Source organism: Nerophis lumbriciformis, linkage group LG07 (genome assembly GCF_033978685.3).
Source record: "Nerophis lumbriciformis linkage group LG07, RoL_Nlum_v2.1, whole genome shotgun sequence".
NCBI lineage: Eukaryota > Metazoa > Chordata > Actinopteri > Syngnathiformes > Syngnathidae > Nerophis > Nerophis lumbriciformis.
In genome coordinates this window covers 35857501-35877690 of record NC_084554.2, presented here as the reverse complement: position 1 = coordinate 35877690, position 20190 = coordinate 35857501, and the positions used below count along the sequence as shown (strand labels likewise).

The 20190-nt window shown below is 42.6% G+C and overlaps 1 protein-coding gene across 5 annotated transcripts in view; it reads right to left on the bottom strand.

Annotated features, from left to right (window-relative positions):
- slc4a2b (solute carrier family 4 member 2b) overlaps window positions 1–20190 on the bottom strand; it is a 48871-nt gene that overhangs the window by 22023 nt on the left and 6658 nt on the right. For 3 of the 5 annotated variants that reach the window (XM_061965285.1, XM_061965280.1, XM_061965282.1), the window contains exons 2-3: window positions 8998–9079; window positions 6345–6504 (exon numbers count right to left, since the gene is read on the bottom strand). In XM_061965285.1, the coding sequence (XP_061821269.1) occupies window positions 6345–6404 (60 nt within the window). In that variant the 5' untranslated portion in view covers window positions 6405–6504; window positions 8998–9079. Of the gene's footprint in view, window positions 1–4429; window positions 4576–6344; window positions 6505–8997; window positions 9080–11992; window positions 12110–20190 lie in introns of those variants that run through there. The other 2 variants (XM_061965281.1, XM_061965283.1) reach the window with 2 other exon arrangements.

Sequence of the window (20190 nt, the reverse complement as noted above, 5' to 3'; positions counted from 1 at the left end):
GGGCCCCTTATTATTCACTATTTACATAAATAATCTTGGACAGAATATTCCGAACTCAACTTTCCATTTCTATGCTGATGATACTGTCATATACTGCACAGCACCCACTCTTGCTGAGGCTTTTAAATATCTACAACATGCATTTGACAGAGTACAAGAACAACTTTGCTATCTTCAACTGGTTTTAAATGCAGAGAAAACAAAGTGTATGCTCTTTACCACATCAAAAACTGTAAGATCATCACTGTGTGAGAACATTTTAACAAGAAATGGGCAACAAATTATGTTAGTATCTGCTTTTAAATATTTAGGATTTTTAATTGATGACCACTTGAGTTTTAAGGAGCACATTCAGTATGTTGTAAAAATACTGAAACTTTTACTGGGATTTTATTATAGAAACAAGTCTTGCTTTTCTTTTACTGTGAAACAGAAATTGGTGGAAACAACCTTTTTACCTGTTATTGACTATGGAGATGTGTTGTACATGAATGCTACTGCTGGTTGTCTCCACAAGCTGGATAGTGTGTACCACGGGGCACTGAGATTCATCACCAACTGCGCTCCCCTTACTCACCATTGTTTGTTATACTCAATGGTTAACTGGACATCTTTATGTGCTCGACGCCTCAATCATTGGTATGTTTTCATCTACAAAACCATTCTGGGTATCACTCCATCTTATCTGTCTTGTCTTTTAACAAAGAAACAAGGAAGTCACAATCTCCGTTCAAAGGATGTTCTGCAATTTGTTGTCCCCAAAGTAAGAACTGAACTGGGCAAGAAAGCATTTAGGTTTTCAGCACCGAAGGCTTGGAATAACCTACAATCGAACATTAAACTTCAAACCCTAGTTACGCTGAATGAGTTTAAAGCTTCTGTGAAAGGACTGCAGTCTACCTTGTCTGTATGCACATGTGTCATGTGAGCACGTTTTAATGTTGTAAATGTGATGTTTTATGTATTTGTTTACTGTTTTTAATGTAACCTTGCTGCTGCCCTCTTGGCCAGGTCTCCCTTGGAAAAGAGATCTTTGATCTCAATGGGATTTTACCTGGTTAAATAAAGGCTAATAATAAATAATAATCTGTCAGTTTACATGGCCTACCACTTTGTGGCTGAGTTGCTGTTGTTCCCAAACTCTTCCATTTTCTTCTAATAAAGCATTATTTAGGAGCGAGGAAATTTCATGACTGGATTTGCTGCACAGGTGGCATCCTATGACAGTTCCACGCTGGAAATCACTGAGCTCCCGAGAGCGGCCCATTCTTTCACAGATGTTTGTAGAAACAGTCTCCATGTCTAAGGGCTTGATTTTATACACCTGTCGCCGGACCAAGTGATTAGGAGACCTGATTCTGATCATTTGGATGGGTGGCCAAATACTTTTGGCAATATAGTGTATATTATTAGATATGCTTTATTGCTTATAACACTGAGCTAAAATATGGGCATTTTGTTCAGATAGCTTAGCAAATATTGACTATATTGGTTTCAACATTATTGTACAAAATGTGTCAAAGTGGATCTAATTTAAATGTTTCTGTAAGTGGCCCTCGCTGAAAAGTTTAGACTTAGCTTTATGTGATCGGTTAAGTCTCTATCTTTACTAACCTACTTAATTTTAGTTTTAACATACCAGTAATATTTATGTTTTAAATATATTTATGTATTGAAGTGGTAATTAGTATTACTGCATTAGTTCATTAAATCGACACTAGAGGGAACTGTGGTGTGAAAGAGTACTCCTCCAGTGTCCTGACAGGCCCTATAATATGCATGCCTTCTTTTAAAATTGTACACAATAGCCATGTGCTCGGTTATTGTTTTTACACACTGGGGTGTGAGAAGGACCATGTGGGTCATAACATATCACTTTTCGGGCACCCTGCTGTACAGAGACATAGCGCCGTGAATCCACTAACAGCGCTGAGAAGGGTTTGCAATTGCTGCTTGCTGACTACCAGCCAGGTGTATGAAGTTCCGAGAGAGGACACTTCCTTGGGTCCTGGGTCATGTGATGGTTCTCAGCACAAACAAACATGCTAGTCCTGAGCTGCACTCAGTATTTTCAGAGTGAAAATGTGCATACCATGTGACACACACAAACACAACTTTCGTTAGTTATAAACTGGCACCTAATTTCACCTGCATTAAGGTAATCAAATACATTTATAGACTAAAAAATCTAAGTGGGAACTGACCGCATGTTTACATGGAATAAATGCAATTCAAACTCAAAATTCTACAGACAATACTCCGTCATGGCAATGTGATTTTTCTTCTTTTAACTTTTGCAAATTTCCTTAAAAAAAATAATAATAAAAAAAAAATCACATGTACATAACTAGTCACAGCCTTTGCTCACATGTACATAACTAGTCACAGCCTTTGTTGATGCATTTTTGGCAGCAATTACTGTACAGCCCCAAGTATTTTTGATTATGATGCCAGTAGCTTGGCACAGCTATCTTTGGGCATTTTCGCTCATTCCTCTTAGCCCATTCCTTTTTGCAACACCTCTCAAGCTTTATCAGGTTGGATGAGAAGTGTGGGTTTTCATCTGGGATGCTTTTGAACATTACTGCATTCATCTTTCCCTCTAGCCTGACAAGTCTAACAGTTCCTGCCGCTGAAAAAACATCCCCATATCATGATGCTGCAACCACCATGTTTCACTGTAGGGATTGTATTGGCCGCCTGATGAGTGGTGCCTGTTTCCTCCAAACATGACACCTGGTCTTCACAACAAAGAGTTCTTATCAAACCACAGAATTTTGTTTCTCATGGTCTGAGAGTCTTTCAGGTGCATTTTGGCAAAGTTTTTACTAAGGAACGGCTTCATCTGGCATCTCTACCATACAGGCCTGATTGGTGGTTTACTTTATCCTCTCTCCCCAGAGGAATGCTGTAGCTCTGACAGAGTGATCATCAGGTTTTTGGTCACTTCCCTGACTTGACTAAGATTAATGCAGCAATGTACAGAGACATCCTGGAAGAAAACAGACACTTCTCATCCAACTTGATGGAGCTTGAGAGGTGCTGCAAATAATAACTGTATGTACAGAAGATTTTTTTTATTTTTAATACATTTACAAATAAAAATAAAAAACTTTCCACATTTTCATTATGGGGTATTGTCTGTATGATTTGAGAACAAAAATGAATGTATTCCATTTTGGAATTAGGCTGTAACATAACAAAATGTGGAAAAAGTGAAGCTTTCCAAATGCACTTTACAAAGTTTGGACGCCCCTGATTTACACTAAAATGTTCAATGCACACACTCATAAATTGATGTTATGTCTAAAGAAAGTGTGAAATATGGTCAGTGGAAAATATCTCCCATGATTTCTTTCAGAGCCCACAGTGTGTTTTTACATGCCACACACTGGTGAGAGAACACCTGACTGCCGCATAAATGAGTCTTTGTAAGTTTTTTACATTTACGTCATTGTTGTTATGTAGGATTCAACACATCAAACTGCTTTGAATATTCGGGCGCTGCGAGTGTAGCTTAATAAGGTAACAGAGGATGTAGCAGCAAGACATTTGCTGCACGGGGCATCCCAAAACGGTGGCTTCTACAATGTAAATGTAAATACTGTGACAGAGAGATGCTCTTCAGATGACTGATTTCACACACTTGGAGTGGCGGTTTATTTTCACAGCGCCCTCGCTGGTATTATGGTTTCACAGTCAACCCCTCAGAAGTGGGATAGAAGTGCGAGGGATTCACATGGAGGTGAGACAATCTTTCACCACTTGTAACGTGCCAAAACAAGGCAAGGGGTAGCCGAGTGAAAACAAAATCCGCACGAAGAACATCAACAGGATGACTGAATGATTCTGAGAATGCAGTGCTTAACCTGCAATAACCAAGAGATGGAATGGAATAAAAACAAAAGCCTTTCAATGTGAGCATATGACGGCTCTGAAGGAGATTATCTGTGCACTGGGAGGTTGGCTTAAATTCTATAAAGTCAGCACTTGAAGGGGGTGGGGAGAGGAGACGGGATGTTACAATGATCATGTCATACTGTGTTGCCGATGAGTGTTCCTGCATATTTGAATTTACGGACAGCACAGTTTGTGTTGTAATTGTCACTTTTTCAACAGATTGAAGAGGACAGGCTAATAAGTCCTAGTACATTGTGAAAGCCTTCTAATTACCCGATCAATATATTCTGGAAAAGGATATCTGTAAAAAAAACAAAAACGACATAACATGTGCCAGAATCAATGCTTAAGGAGGCCAGAGGGAGTAAACTATCACACTGCTGTGTATGTGTGGCTACAAATCATCATTTCAGCCGAGTCAGCCAACAGTGCAGCGCGTGAACTCCTTCCTTCCTTTTGGTAAAAAAAAATAATTGTGTTGAAAAATTCCAAACACAAAACTACAGGGACTATGAAACCACAAACTCACCTTGAGAGAGTAGAGATAGTCCATGGAGTCGCTGATGGGAATGTGGATCCCTCCTAAAAAGAAGCTTGATAGCTAAATGTCTTTTTTTTTTTTTAAACCTCAAGTAGTAATTTGGGGCTAACCGCTAGTTTCTCATTCCAGTTAACCTCAGTCAGCCGTTTGTCAGGGGAAAAAAGTTTAAAGCTGAAATATCCAAAAGACGGCAACATCAGAACGCTCCCTTTCCAGTTTTTATGGCTGTAATAATTAACTCAGCTGGAGTTAGGGAACGACCAATAAGGACTAAGCAACTGTCACAGTGCAAACAATATTTTTTATCTTTAGCAAGCTTCTTGACTGCCACACTTCCTGCTTGCAAGCATGACACACTCATGTGCAGCTTTGAATGAATCCTATCAGTGGATTTTATGGCACCTGGACAGTATTATTTACTGTAAATGTAAGTGCACTGTCTGTTCAAATCATACTTCAATAATTTATCTAATTTAGGCCTTCATAAGTTTCTCAGAATTCTAAATGCCATTGTTAGCATGATTGACAGCTGTTAGCTTTCTATTGCTGCATTCACAAGAAAATCATTAGGCTGCAGATAATATGCATCTGTGCAGCTTCTGTTATTCTAATACATCATTATCAGCCTAGCAGTCAGCATTTCATTTTTCCAACAAGTCAAAGAAAGGTTAAGGAGGTGTGGCCACTGGCCTCTGCACGCGTCCTTTGCGGTCCGCTAGTTAACCGTGTCGCCTCCACTTGTGAATGCTCGACATTCTGCACAGTAACTGCCAGAGTTCTATTTTAAAACATCAGTCACCAAGTAATAACCAGATGCCCTGCAGGTAACAATACACAGTCACAACTACTGCAAGGCTTAGGGAAAGTCGGCATTTCCTAATGTTGTGCTACAGTGAAGACATCTAAAGGACACAGGCATATATAATAAAAAAAGTAAGACTTTGTTCCCAAAAACATCTGTCACTGTCTACTCTATGGAACAAAATGCAATAAACTATTTCCTCTGTCATAACACAGTGAGGCCTTCTTTAGATTTGACGACCTCAAGCAAAAAAAAAAAGATGAGCTCAGCCGAGAAAAGTGGGTAAAGGTTCAGGCAGCGGCCGTTAAACTATAATTCCTTGAATGCCACAAGCATACATTTGCATTCCCTGGATGCCTAAAACCATTGCAAAAGGATGATATCTAAATGAACCATGGGAAGAAATTTCCTTTAGTCTGTGATATGTTTTGTTCGGGCATCTTAATCACTCTGAGATCAACATGTGGAGGACCTCTCCATGCAAGAGAGGAATGCTGCTTGCTTTGGCCGAGGACCAGCGATGCTCAGGGCTAGGACAGTTTTGTCCCAGCAAGCTGCTATAATGCAATTTGTGTTTGCACTAGCCTGGTCCCACATTATTGGAACCTTTGAGAAACACAGCCAGTGCGCCTCCAAAAGGTTGTGAGCCCTTCGTGGCATTCAAAGATGGGACGTTTGAGTTTATTTCGAACATGCATGCAAACAATTTCCAGTTTATCTATTCAACATGTTCGAAAAGGAGTAGAAAGAAGCAGAGCTTATTTAATCCTACACCTTTTCCTTTACATAGCAGTTGCTAAAAATTTTGTTCACTTCCTGTTCTCAATTTATTCACAATATTCTCTATAAGTAATAACGTTAAAAATAAATAATAATTAGTGAAGTAAGTTATATTTCATATGGTGAGATAAATAAGAGTATCTACATGCCATGTAGGTTAAGACTACGGTACTTCAAATGATGTGAGTGGCTAAACAGTTATAGTAGAAAGGAGCAAGGCAGCACAAATTCCAACTCTAAAGGTTTGTTTAGTCTCTGCAAAGGCTCCTAAGATGACTGTGTCCGTCTTGGTTTGTCTGAAAGTGATTTGTGCAAACTTACGGCATGAATGGCTGACGGCACGGCATCCCTAATCTGCTTTGGAGTGCCGGGGTTGCTCATGGCTCCGCACGGGACAGGCTCTGGGAAGTTGGGGGTGATCGGTGCGGCGTTAGCCCTTCTCTTTCTCGCTGGGACTCAGGCAACTTTTGGACAGCATAACCTGCAAGAATAGATTGGTAACAGCGCTTTTAGGCTCAAACAGCCATGTTGACTAAGCCATGTACAAGTTATACTGTGAGATTGAGGAGAATAAAAGCCTCATTCAGTAGTTCTATTCAAGTGCCAGACATGCTACAGCCAACAAATATGAAGACTCCAGCCCAATGTATAATGTGTAACTTGCCAGCTAACCTTTTGTCCCCTATGATATTGCGTATAATTATAGTGCATCTCCAGCCATACAATAACAGTCATTTCAATAAGCTTAAACAGTTTTGCCGAGCAAATGCGGCTCGACTGAAAGATTTATTGTTGGCACGTACTGATCGCGGTGATTTAGAAAGAAGTCAAAAATTTCACTGCACATACGATAGGATACAATATAAAAATGCATATGGCATGTTGTCTATTCTGAATGGAATTCAATTTAGTGGAGTTATCTATCCACCAGGAATCAAAACAGCATTGTCCTTTTATTCGTCGCTCTCCATGAACCAGGAAGTAACAATCAAATGATGGCCAAATAATTTTGCACACTCCTTTACACAGGAAATATGTCGGCTCTCCTAACAGTAAACACACACTGATTTGTCTTATTTTTATGATTCCCACAGTAAGGTCTTCTTCACCGCCATTCGAGGTCATTAACCATTAGCCAGATAAGAGCCTGATAAAGTTGCACTACTGTGCAGGGAGACCCAATGATAAGCTGTGACGCGTGCGTCTGCTAACCTCCGCCAGCCTTCGGTTAGGAGACGCAAATGTAAAAACCGATAGGGATTCTGAAAGGATGTCACCCATACCATTTTGAGACCACAAAGTTAATCTGCTGTGGGGTGCATACCATTCTAAATGATCGTGGAGGATATTAATAGCAATTGAGTAAATGACACTACTGTATATTGTTGACCACCAAGTGGCGGGTCATGTACTGGATATCTGACAGCTGCTGTCAAAAAGATGATGTTGAAGGCACCTGTGCAGTAACCTTGTTGACAACCTTTTTAGCGTGTCTATCTATCAAGTTTCATAAAAAAAAAAGACTGAACAAACAAAGGCATCCATGCAATAATGGTGATAACGGAGGCATTCACTCTGCCAGAAGCGTTATTTTCTCAGTAAACGCACACCCAGCCTGCATGGAAGAAGCAGTTCTAGCCCCACAGGGATAAAGTTACAGCACACTGGGATGTAGAGCATGAAGTATGGGAACCGGCCCACCTCCTCGCTTCTGATAATTGTGCATTGTGGACTTGAACCTACACCTGGACTTGTAAATAATCTGTGCCAATGAGTAAAAAAGGAACTGCACGATGCTCCTTCTGAAAAAGATGACACCGCCAAAAAAAGGCGATGGATGAATGCTGTGTGTGCAAGAGGAAGTAAGGACAACAAAGGGCTGTTATTCCCGGTAGAGGTCCAGCGTCTAGTCCTGAGGAATTTGTTCCTCACCTCCATACCTCACTGAGTCACTGTGCGCATGAGGCTTGTGGAAAACATGTCCTCCGTGGAGGAAGTACTTGTGAAAACAGGAAGTCAGCAGCTGTTAGGAAACGCTGTGAACTTTGAACGATACGGTCAGCCAGTGCTTTAAAATGCTGTGACCCCTGTAGGTTGATTCAATTTGTCGCAGCATGACACTACTGTCGCTGCCTCTTCCTGTAAACACGAGGGGTACCAATCACGTGTTAGGACTAAGACATGCATAGATGTATATGTTACAGGCTACACATGACAATTATACAGTTATAATCACTCAATATCTACGTCCATGTCTTCTTCTTGTGATTTATGATTAGTTGATGTACATTGCATGGGTAATTAATTATCTCTCCCACAGACTAAAAATACACCAAATAAATTCCTAGCGTCCATGTAATTGGTGCTGGTTTTAGGCGCTTTATGAGGGGTAAAAATGAGTAGTAAAAATGTTTCAATAAATGTGGCATGCATAGGAGAGCATACATAGTCATCATAATGTCCAAACGAGAAGCAACGTGTGTGCCTTCAATGGAGAGCTGTGTGCTAAAATGCAGGTGGCGTTCAAGCCCTTCTCCTGTTTTTGTGCTGATTGTGTTGTTCTTTAAGGACGAAATACATTCTGGCCTCAATGTTTTATCTGGAGTAACATTCTAAGCAACTAGTATCACCCACAAAGCTGACGCAGAAAAGGGTGCGATAAGTACCAAAAACACTGACAAGGCTACAAAGTGGGTTTATGTAAGTAAACACTGCTAAATACATCAACAACTTATTCATAACTGTTTTTTTCTAGCGCAGAAAGTATTTTGTTTGAGGTGATAACTGCTGAGGAACCTAACTTTTTTACACCTACATGTGAAAATATGCTCACTTCTAAGACACCTAAGGGGTCTTCATTCATAAATTAAAACATTGATAATGCAATAAAATATAGCAATCATGTGAAACACTTAAATTTGAGTGAGACACCTTAAAGACAATAAATAAAAGCTGATTGGTGAAGATTTCCTACCTTGATTTTCTTACTGCAGAGAAGCCACCGCAAACATTGTAGTAGTGCAACTGCGATCTCTGCAGACAGGAGCGAGCCCCTTCTGGTCAAAGTGCAGGACAAGAGCAAAGACAGGAGAGAGCGAGAGAGTGAGCTGGAGAAGATCGTAGGAGACAAGACAGCAGAGTTAAGAGATGTGCAGCGAGTGACGTTGAGCCTCTTGGACTGATGTGCGCCCACTGATAGTGGCCGCCTTCGTCCGCGGGGTTAAGTTTCTTCCTGGAGCCTGCTGACAAGTAGCCATGTGACTGCAGAGCCCATTCAACACTGAGTCACACACACACACCTCAGTCTCAAAAGTGGTCCTAGTCAGTCAGCCAGTCAACCCCCTTGATGATTAATATTTGCAGCTTTAGCGGGTTTTAAATAACACTGTCTGCACTTCTACAAGCTATATTTAAAACAATGTTTATACTTAAACAAGCCAAATATTTCAAACATACTTGCGTTCAAAGAATTGAGCAGTTTACCGTATATGCATGTCAGTCTATCCAGTACACCTAAAAATTTAGTTTTTCATGTCAACATGTGTTTTTTCTTTTTTTTATTGTGTTTGTTGTGGTTGTTGTCTCTCTGTCTTATCCGCCTCTTGTCACCGCAATTTCCCCCTCTCCATCCATCCATCCATTTTCTACCGCTCCTCCTGCTCCGGTCTGGCTGCGCCAAACAATACTATACATCCATTTAATAAAGTCAGATACAAATAAGGCAACAAGAGAAGTATCCCACACTTCTCTTTTGTAAAGTAAATCTGTACAGCAAATATGGACATCCACATCAGCAATATGATTTGCACGAGTAGCTGGACAGGACAAAAAAACACATTTTTAAATGTCAACATGTGTTTATTCACCCTGCTTTAGAAAAATGTCAGCCAGCAGTCACAGGGTCAACATCAAATAAAACATACATTGCGCTTCTGAATTAAATCTTTTGAGACAGGTACTATTATATTCTTTTAAAATCCGATGAAACACATTACCGTATGTATGTTCCTGCATTTCTTATAGCTTCTACATGATTAAATTATCAAATTAAAGGCACCACATGTGAACATATACACAAGCTAGCCCAATCTGTCTTGTTTTGCAATACCACTAACCCTAAAAAGGGGTCATATAATGATTTTTTTTCTAAATTTAAAACACTCCCTTGTGGTCTACATTAGATATAATGGTGGTGCTTTGGTCAACATTTTGCATAGATTTTGTTGTATTGACCATCTTCAAGACACTTTCTGACTGTCTTCAGAATGCGGCGATTTTTGGCTGGTCTTATTTACATGCTTTCAGGCCAAGCCCCTTTCAACTGCGTCTCCACTTCATCAGCCATGTTGTAGTTTTTAGTGCACTTATGTCTACTGACAGACATAAATTCGAACTACGAGGCAAGATTATTTTATAGACATCTCCACCATGCTTTAATGGTTGGATTTCAAATTTGCGACACTTATGGGAATCCAAAATACACGAAAACAGGTACCAACAGGTAGGACAAGTTGGTTTCGCATAATAGGACCCCTTTAAAAGCTAGTGCATCACTGGTTCAAATCATTTAAACATTTTAAAACCAAAACATATAACAAAAACACCACCAACTAGCATTGTTACCATTACTGGTTTAGAAGATTTTTTTTCACAATTACAAATTTAATACAAATTGTTGTTCAGCTCGAATATCGTGATTGGCATATACCCAAAGGTAGGTAGGTATGTAGGAAGGTAGGTAGGTACGATACGCACCATACATACAGTACCGTACCATGCATCCATCCGCACGCACACACACACACACACACACACACACACACACACACACACACACACACACACACACACACACACACACATATATATATATATATATATATATATATATATATATATATATATATATATATATATATATATATATATATATATATATATATATATATATATATATATATATACACACAGATATATACATAAAAAAAGCAGTACCAAAGAAGCGACCAACAATTTTAAGTCATGTTTTTGATAGCTGTCATGGAATGTGCAGCATAACGTTGCTTGCTAAACTTAAACTAATTTGTTATCAATAGCAATAACAAACAGAATTAATGTGTTCCGTGAGTTTTATCTTACATGATCGGAGCAGGAAGCGGGCAGGATATAATGCCTACAACATGGTTGAAAGTTAGCGCCCTCTCGACAGCAGTGTAGGCGTGGCCTTTAGGAAACAATTGGCTGAAGGTGTCAGTAATAATAACATTCTAAAGCCAAAATACACACTTTTGTTTTTGTTAAAATGAAAACATAGCTGTTATACAACGAATCCCACCCTAAAGTCACAAAAGCCATCGGATTAATTGTGTTGTGCGTATGAACAAAGAAAGTCCTGTGATCTAAACAAGTTGTTACCCCTTGGCCAAATAATCAAGCCCTGCATACCACATCAGCTTATACAAGCCCCAGGGGCTAAAGGAATATCCAAACCCTGGGAGGAGATTCTGTGTGTGTGTGTGTGTGTGTAGGAGCTGGAATTGTTTGTCTCCAGGGACACAGTCGTCTAAAAATGTAGTACAAGTCTGGGGCTTTCCTCCATCCCAACTGGTTGCTGAAAATAGCCTCATGCAAGAAACACCAAGCGTGCTCGACTATGTAAAGAGGTGCGACCTAATGGCCGCGTTTTCTTAACCCTGCCACAGTGTTAATTACTTTTTTATTGCAGAGGTATCCCAATCTGCATAAGGGATATGTATTTCCTGTTTAATACTGTAGTAGTGATTCAACTGCATAATTACTGCATCTGGTAATCTTTATAAAAACATTTTCAGAGTGTCAGTCAAGCCTCTTTTGCAGAATCAGAAGATTTGGAATTGTTTTTTTCGGAAAGCTGGAGCTACAACTAGTACTAAAGTGTGTAGCCTACCTAAGTGGTGAGTGTCCAAGCATGAATTTTTCCAGAAACTCACCAAAACCCTGCGTCTCTTCCATCAGCCCATAAACGCAAACCCTACAGCTGATCCCCGCTCGTGGAGCTCTAAAATGGGTTTTTGTATGTTAAAAGCGCTGAATGCTCTTGCCTGAAATAGTCCTACAGTGGTCTATGCTGCTTGATAGCCTGCAGCAAACTGGACTCAGTGTTCGGTTGAGTCCGGCACACCAGTCCGCACACAATTAACTTGGAACATGTCCACTAACAGCTGCGCTCTCTCAATGTTTGGCCATCTCTGTTTGGCTATGTCTGCGATCACTAGGCTTGAACTGGCAGCGTCTGTGCTTAGGGCTAAGACCATAAGACGGCACCTGTCTGGGGGTGCAGAGGGATTTAAGAGGCTACAAAGACATGGATGATTACATAACGTGAAATATAAACGCTGACCCAATGTTGTTTTCCCCACAAAGGAAAAATAAATCAATTTTAATACCACCGATTAGGGATAAATGGTATTGTTTGGAAGGAGTTATCTTGCCAACAGCCATGTCACGCTTGAAAACCACAGCCATAAAAGTCCAATATGGTCATCTCACAGTACAACTGTAGTTATTTGGTGTAAAAGTTTAGTCATTCAGGGCCGCAAAACTTCTCAAAACATCCTGACCTTCGACCACCAAAGTGTAATCATCTTCTTGCACCAGATTCCACGCCGTGTCCTAATAGTCGACCACTAATCAATAAACCACCAGTGTTCTATTAGTGTGGTCATTGATCATTTAAGCTAATACTGCTTCTTACTGTCACAGCTCTTAGCACACACGTAATTCATGCAGTTTTAATGATAATTTCTCAATTTAAGTCAACAATAAGGCCTTCTGTGGTGCACAGTGCTGTTTTCAGTCACAAAACTTCCTCCGTGAGGCTGCTCAGGTTGCAGCAGCTGTACACCAAAACAGGTGAGTCCTCACAGTCAAGAGTGGTTAGTCACTTTGACAACTGAATTTGCACACTCCTGTCTTAAAATGGTCTTTTGCAGTAAAGCAAAGCCAATATCAGACAATGATTCACTTTGCAATCTCCAAAGAAAATGTAAACAAGCCCAAACCTTGGTTGATTTTGATTTTCTTTAGGACTTTATGGTGTTCACACACCACAACTGTAGGGTTTATAAGGTAAGAGCACATTAAGAAAAAAAGTGCATTATCAAAAATGAGTGGTCGTTTTCAGCATGAACAAGCAATTTCCAGCAGGAATGCAGACATTCGCTCCACTTGTGACAAATCTATTCACACGGAGCGTGTTTGACAAGACTGCACTGAGCCAAACAAATAATAGCTCATCACGGAGGTAAGACCAAGGCCTGGACGAGGCATTCAAGGACGGCCCAGAATTGTCTGACGAGAAGGTCTGCATCTTGCTTCAAGGTTAGGCACTGCATTGAGATTCAACTGTACACCTACGCCATATTGATTCATTCTAGTTTTACTACCACACTAAAGTCACCTTATGAGCTGATGAGTCAGCTAAAGGAGACACATCCTTCCTCGTCCTATCCTCAGTACATCCTGACATATTTTGGTCATGTGCTTCCGAGATTAACCCTATTAGCATTTAAGGACCTGCATTACAGATTTATAGACTGTAAAAAACTAAAAAGCAAAATTGCTATTATTACTTTATTAAATAGAACAGAAATGTATTATCACTGTTATACCTAGTTTGGCATCTCCTCATAATAGGCAATATAGAATATAAAAATAAGAAGAATATCAAAAACACAATAACTTATAGGTAATGTTATTGTTCTATATATAGCTAGTAGTCTGCTGTGATATTTATATCATATGTATTTGTTTGGTTAGCAGTGGTTAGCGCTCCTGCCTCATAGCAAGAAGGTCCTCGCTTCGATTCCCGGGCTCGGGGTATTTCTGTGTGGAGTTCGGATGATTTCTCCGGCTTCCTCCCACTTTCAAAGACATGCACCTGGGGATAGACGTATTGGATACACAACATTGACACAAATGTCTGAATGTGAGTGTGAATGTTGTCTGTCTATCTGTGTTGGCCCTGCGATGAGGTGGCGACTTGTCCAGGGTGTACGCTGCCTTCCGCACAAATGCAGCTGGGATAGGCTCCAGCACCACCGAGACCCCAAGAGGGACAAGAGGTAGACAATGGATATATATATATATATATATATATATATATATATATATATATATATACACATATATATATGTATATACAGTGGGGCAAATAAGTATTTAGTCAGCCACCAATTGTGCAAGTTCTCCCACTTAAAATGATGACAGAGGTCTGTAATTTTCATCATAGGTACACTTCAACTGTGAGAGACAGATTGTGAAAAAAAAATCCAGGAATTCACATTGTAGGAATTTTAAAGAATTTATTTGTAAATTATGGTGGAAAATAAGTATTTGGTCAATAACAAAAATTCAACTCAATACCTTGTAATATAACCTTTGTTGGCAATAACAGAGGTCAAACGATTACTATAGGTATTTACCAGGTTTGCACACACAGTAGCTGGTATTTTGGCCCATTCCTCCATGCAGATCTTCTCGAGAGCAGTGATGTTTTGGGGCTGTCGCCGAGCAACACAGACTTTCAATTCCCTCCACAGATTTTCTATAGGGTTGAGGTCTGGAGACTGGCTAGGCCACTCCAGGACTTTCAAATGCTTCTTAGGGAGCCACTCCTTCGTTGCCCGGGCGGTGTGTTTGGGATCATAGTCATGCTGGAAGACCCAGCCACGTTTCATCTTCAAAGCTCTCACTGATGGAAGGAGGTTTTGGCTCAAAATCTCATGATACATGGCCCCATTCATTCTTTCCTTAACACAGATCAGTCGGCCTGTCCCTTTAGAAGAAAAACAGCCCCCGATGTTTCCACCCCCATGCTTCACAGTAGGTATGGTGTTCTTGGGATGCAACTCAGTATTCTTCTTCCTCCAAACACGACGAGTTGAGTTTATACCAAAAAGTTCTATTTTGGTTTCATCTGACCACATGACATTCTCCCAATCATCTGCTGTATCATCCATGTGCTCTCTGGCAAACTTCAGACGGGCCTGGACATGCACTGGCTTAAGCAGGGGGACACGTCTGGCACTGCAGGATTTGATTCCCTGTCGGCGTAGTGTGTTACTGATGGTAACCTTTGTTACTTTGGACCCAGCACTCTGCAGGTCATTCACCAGGTCCCCCGTGTAGTTCTGGGATTTTTGCTCACCGTTCTCATGATCGTTTTGACCCCACGGGATGAGATCTTGCGTGGAGCCCCAGATCGAGGGAGATTATCAATGGTCTTGTATGTCTTCCATTTTCTGATAATTGCTCCCACAGTTGATTTTTTCACACCAAGCTGCTTGCCTATTGTAGATTCACTCTTCACAGTCTGGTGAAGGTCTACAATTCTTTTCTTGGTGTCCTTTGACAGCTCTTTGGTCTTGGCCATAGTGGAGTTTGGAGTCTGACTGTTTTTGAGGCTGTGGACAGGTGTCTTTTATACAGATAACGAGTTCAAACAGGTGCCATTATAACAGGTAATGAGTGGAAGACCGAAGAGCTTCTTAAAGAAGAAGTAACAGGTCTGTGAGAGCCAGAGATCTTCCTTGTTCGAAGTGACCAAATACTTATTTTCCACCATAATTTACAAATAAATTCTTTAAAATTCCTACAATGTCAATTCCTGTCTCTCACAGTTGAAGTGTACCTATGATGAAAATTACAGACCTCTGTCATCATTTTAAGTGGGAGAACTTGCACAATTGGTGGCTGACTAAATACTTTTTTGCCCCACTGTATACATATATGTATTTACACGCACACACACACACACACACACACACACACACACACACACACACACACACACACACACACACACACACACACACATATATATATATACACACATAAATACACAGTGTTGGGACTGACGCGTTACAAAGTAACGTGTTACTGTAATGCCGTTAGTTTCGGCGGTAACTAGTAATCCAACGCGTTATTTTTTATATTCAGTAACTCAGTTACCGTTACTACATGATGCGTTACTGCGTTATTTTACGTTATTTTTTATGTAGTATTGGCTAGAAACAGAAGATCTGAGTGTGTTTTATTGGAGCGTTGCGGTAGAAAAGAAAAGGCGTGCTTTGTGTGGGTGGGGGCGGGGGGCTCCCAGACCGTAGTTGAGGGGCGCAGGGGAGACGTTCCTCCAGGGCCTATGTACTTCGGGGCTAACAACCTTCACTACACCCGGAAGTGAGTCTTTACAGCTGAGGGTGAATGACGAGGCCGGCGGTTTGTTGCAACTTTGTGACTTTATTGGTGTCTTGCACGCAGCCATCCACCAAGCTAGAGCACCTGCACGTACTCACTGTCGCCGTTACCTCACCTCTCTCGCCCACTCACTCACTGACGTCACTCACCTCACATGCTTTCATATCTTAAAGGGCCACACACACACACGCACACGCACACGCACACGCACACACACACACACACACACACACACACACACACACACACACACACACACACACACACACACACACACACACACACATAAGCTACTCTCATAACAACTAACAAGACATCATGGTGAAGCCAGAAGTCGAGTTTCTTAACATGGAGACATTCTCAATACTTTTCTTTTGTCGAGCACAAAGAAAATAACATTTTAGTTAAATGTAAGTTGTGTCTTGGATCAAAGATCCTATCTACTTAAAGTTAAAGTTAAAGTGCCATTATGTTGCAGCTATTTAAAATAGTTTTGTCAATTTGTTCTGGCCTGAAATAAATTGGCCCTTTGAAACATATCTTTGTCTTTGTGTGTTGTATGTAGATCACATTGCTTTCTGGGTTCAGTGATGCAAATGCATGTCAAGTTGATCAACAGATTGTATTATTCTCCAGTGCAATAACAGTACTGAAATGAAGGCTAAAAGGGCATTAATGGGAGCCTTAAAAAAAAAGGGGGGGGAAAATAAGTAACTAAATAGTTACTTTTCACAGTAACGCATTACTTTTTGGTGTAAGTAACTGAGTTACTTTTGAAATAAAGTAACTAGTAACTTTTGTAACTTTTCAGTAACTAACCCAACACTGTATATACACACACGTATATATATATATATATATATATATATATATATATATATATATATATATATATATATATATATATATATATATATATACACACACACACACACACACACACACGTATATATATACATGTGTGTGTGTATATATATATATATGTGTATACGTGTGTGTGTGTGTGTGTGTGTATATATATATATATATATATATATATATATATATATATATATATATATATCACTCCTCTCTGAGCTGCCACCTTACCGTGGTAGAGGAGTTTGCGTGTCCCAATGATCCTAGGAGCTATGTTGTCCGGGGGCTTTATGCCCCCTGGTAGGGTCTCCCAAGACAAACTGGTCCTAGGTGAGGGATCAGACAAAGAGCAGCTCGAAGACCTCCATGACGAATAAAAATAAAGGACCCAGATTTCCCTCGCCCGGACGCGGGTCACCGGGGCCCCCCTCTGGAGCCAGGCCCGGAGGTGGGGCACGATGGCGAGCGCCTGGTGGCCGGGCCTGTCCCCATGGGGCCCGCCCGGGCACAGCCCGAAGAGGCAACGTGGGTCCCCCCTCCAATGGGCTCACCACCCATAGCAGGGGCCATAGAGGTCGGGTGCATTGTGAGCTGGGCGGAAGCCGACGGCAGGGCACTTGGCGGTCCGATCCTCGGCTACAGAAGCTAGCTCTTGGGACGTGGAACGTCACCTCGCTGGGGGGGAAGGAGCCTGAGCTAGTGCGCGAGTTTGAGAAGTTCCGGCTAGATATAGTCGGACTCACTTCAACGCACAGCAAGGGCTCTGGAACCAGTTCTCTCGAGAGGGGCTGGACTCTCTTCCACTCTGGCGTTGCCGGCAATGAGAGGCGACGGGCTGGGGTGGCAATTCTTGTTGCCCCTCGGCTCAGAGCCTGCACGTTGGAGTTCAACCCGGTGGACGAGAGGGTAGCTTCCCTCCGCCTTCGGGTGGGGGGGACGGGTCCTGACTGTGGTTTGCGCTTACGCGCCAAACCGCAGCTCAGAATACCCACCCTTTTTGGATTCGCTCGAGGGAGTACTTGAGAGTGCTCCCCCGGGTGATTCCCTCGTTCTACTGGGGGACTTCAATGCTCATGTTGGCAGCGACAGTGAAACCTGGAGAGGCGTGATTGGGAAGAATGGCCGCCCGGATCTGAACCCGAGTGGTGTTCTGTTATTGGACTTTTGTGCCCGTCACAGATTGTCCATAATGAACACCATGTTCGAACATAAGGGTGTCCATATGTGCACTTGGCACCAGGACACCCTAGGCCGCAGTTCCATGATCGACTTTGTAGTTGTGTCATCGGATTTGCGGCCTCATGTTTTGGACACTCGGGTGAAGAGAGGGGCGGAGCTTTCAACCGATCACCACCTGGTGGTGAGTTGGCTGCGATGGTGGGGGAGGATGCCGGACAGACCTGGCAGGCCCAAACGCATTGTGAGGGTTTGCTGGGAACGTCTGGCAGAGTCTCCTGTCAGAGAGAGTTTCAATTCCCACCTCCGGAAGAACTTTGAACATGTCACGAGGGAGGTGCTGGACATTGAGTCCGAGTGGACCATGTTCCGCGCCTCTATTGTCGAGGCAGCTGATTGGAGCTGTGGCCGCAAGGTATTTGGTGCCTGTTGTGGCGGTAATCCTAGAACCCGTTGGTGGACACCGGCGGTGAGGGATGCCGTCAAGCTGAAGAAGGAGTCCTATCGGGTTCTTTTGGCTCATAGGACTCCTGAGGCAGCGGACAGGTACCGACAGGCCAAGCGGTGTGCGGCTTCAGCGGTTGCGGAGGCAAAAACTCGGACATGGGAGGAGTTCGGGGAAGCCATGGAAAACGACTTCCGGACGGCTTCGAAGCGATTCTGGACCACCATCCGCCGCCTCAGGAAGGGGAAGCAGTGCACTATCAACACCGTGTATGGTGAGGATGGTGTTCTGCTGACCTCGACTGCGGATGTTGTGGATCGGTGGAGAGAATACTTCGAAGACCTCCTCAATCCCACTAACACGTCTTCCTATGAGGAAGCAGTGCCTGGGGAATCTGTGGTGGGCTCTTCTATTTCTGGGGCTGAGGTTGCCGAGGTAGTTAAAAAGCTCCTCGGTGGCAAGGCCCCGGGGGTGGATGAGAACCGCCCGGAGTTCCTTAAGGCTCTGGATGCTGTGGGGCTGTCTTGGTTGACAAGACTCTGCAGCATCGCGTGGACATCGGGGGCGGTACCTCTGGATTGGCAGACCGGGGTGGTGGTTCCTCTTTTTAAGAAGGGGAACCGGAGGGTGTGTTCTAACTATCGTGGGATCACACTCCTCAGCCTTCCCGGTAAGGTCTATTCAGGTGTACTGGAGAGGAGGCTACGCCGGATAGTCGAACCTCGGATTCAGGAGGAACAGTGTGGTTTTCGTCCTGGTCGTGGAACTGTGGACCAGCTCTATACTCTCGGCAGGGTCCTTGAGGGTGCATGGGAGTTTGCCCAACCAGTCTACATGTGTTTTGTGGACTTGGAGAAGGCATTCGACCGTGTCCCTCGGGAAGTCCTGTGGGGAGTGCTCAGAGAGTATGGGGTATCGGACTGTCTGATTTTGGCGGTCCGCTCCCTGTATGATCAGTGTCAGAGCTTGGTCCGCATTGCCGGCAGTAAGTCGGACACGTTTCCAGTGAGGGTTGGACTCCGCCAAGGCTGCCCTTTGTCACCGATTCTGTTCATAACTTTTATGGACAGAATTTCTAGGCGCAGTCAAGGCGTTGAGGGGATCTGGTTTGGTGGCTACAGGATTAGGTCTCTGCTTTTTGCAGATGATGTGGTCCTGATGGCTTCATCTGGCCAGGATCTCCAGCTCTCGCTGGATCGGTTCGCAGCCGAGTGTGAAGCGACTGGGATGAGAATCAGCACCTCCAAGTCCGAGTCCATGGTTCTCGCCCGGAAAAGGGTGGAATGCCATCTTCGGGTTGGGGAGGAGACCCTGCCCCAAGTGGAGGAGTTCAAGTACCTCGGAGTCTTGTTCACGAGTGAGGGAAGAGTGGATCGTGAGATCGACAGGCGGATCGGTGCGGCGTCTTCAGTAATGCGGACGCTGTATCGATCCATTGTGGTGAAGAAGGAG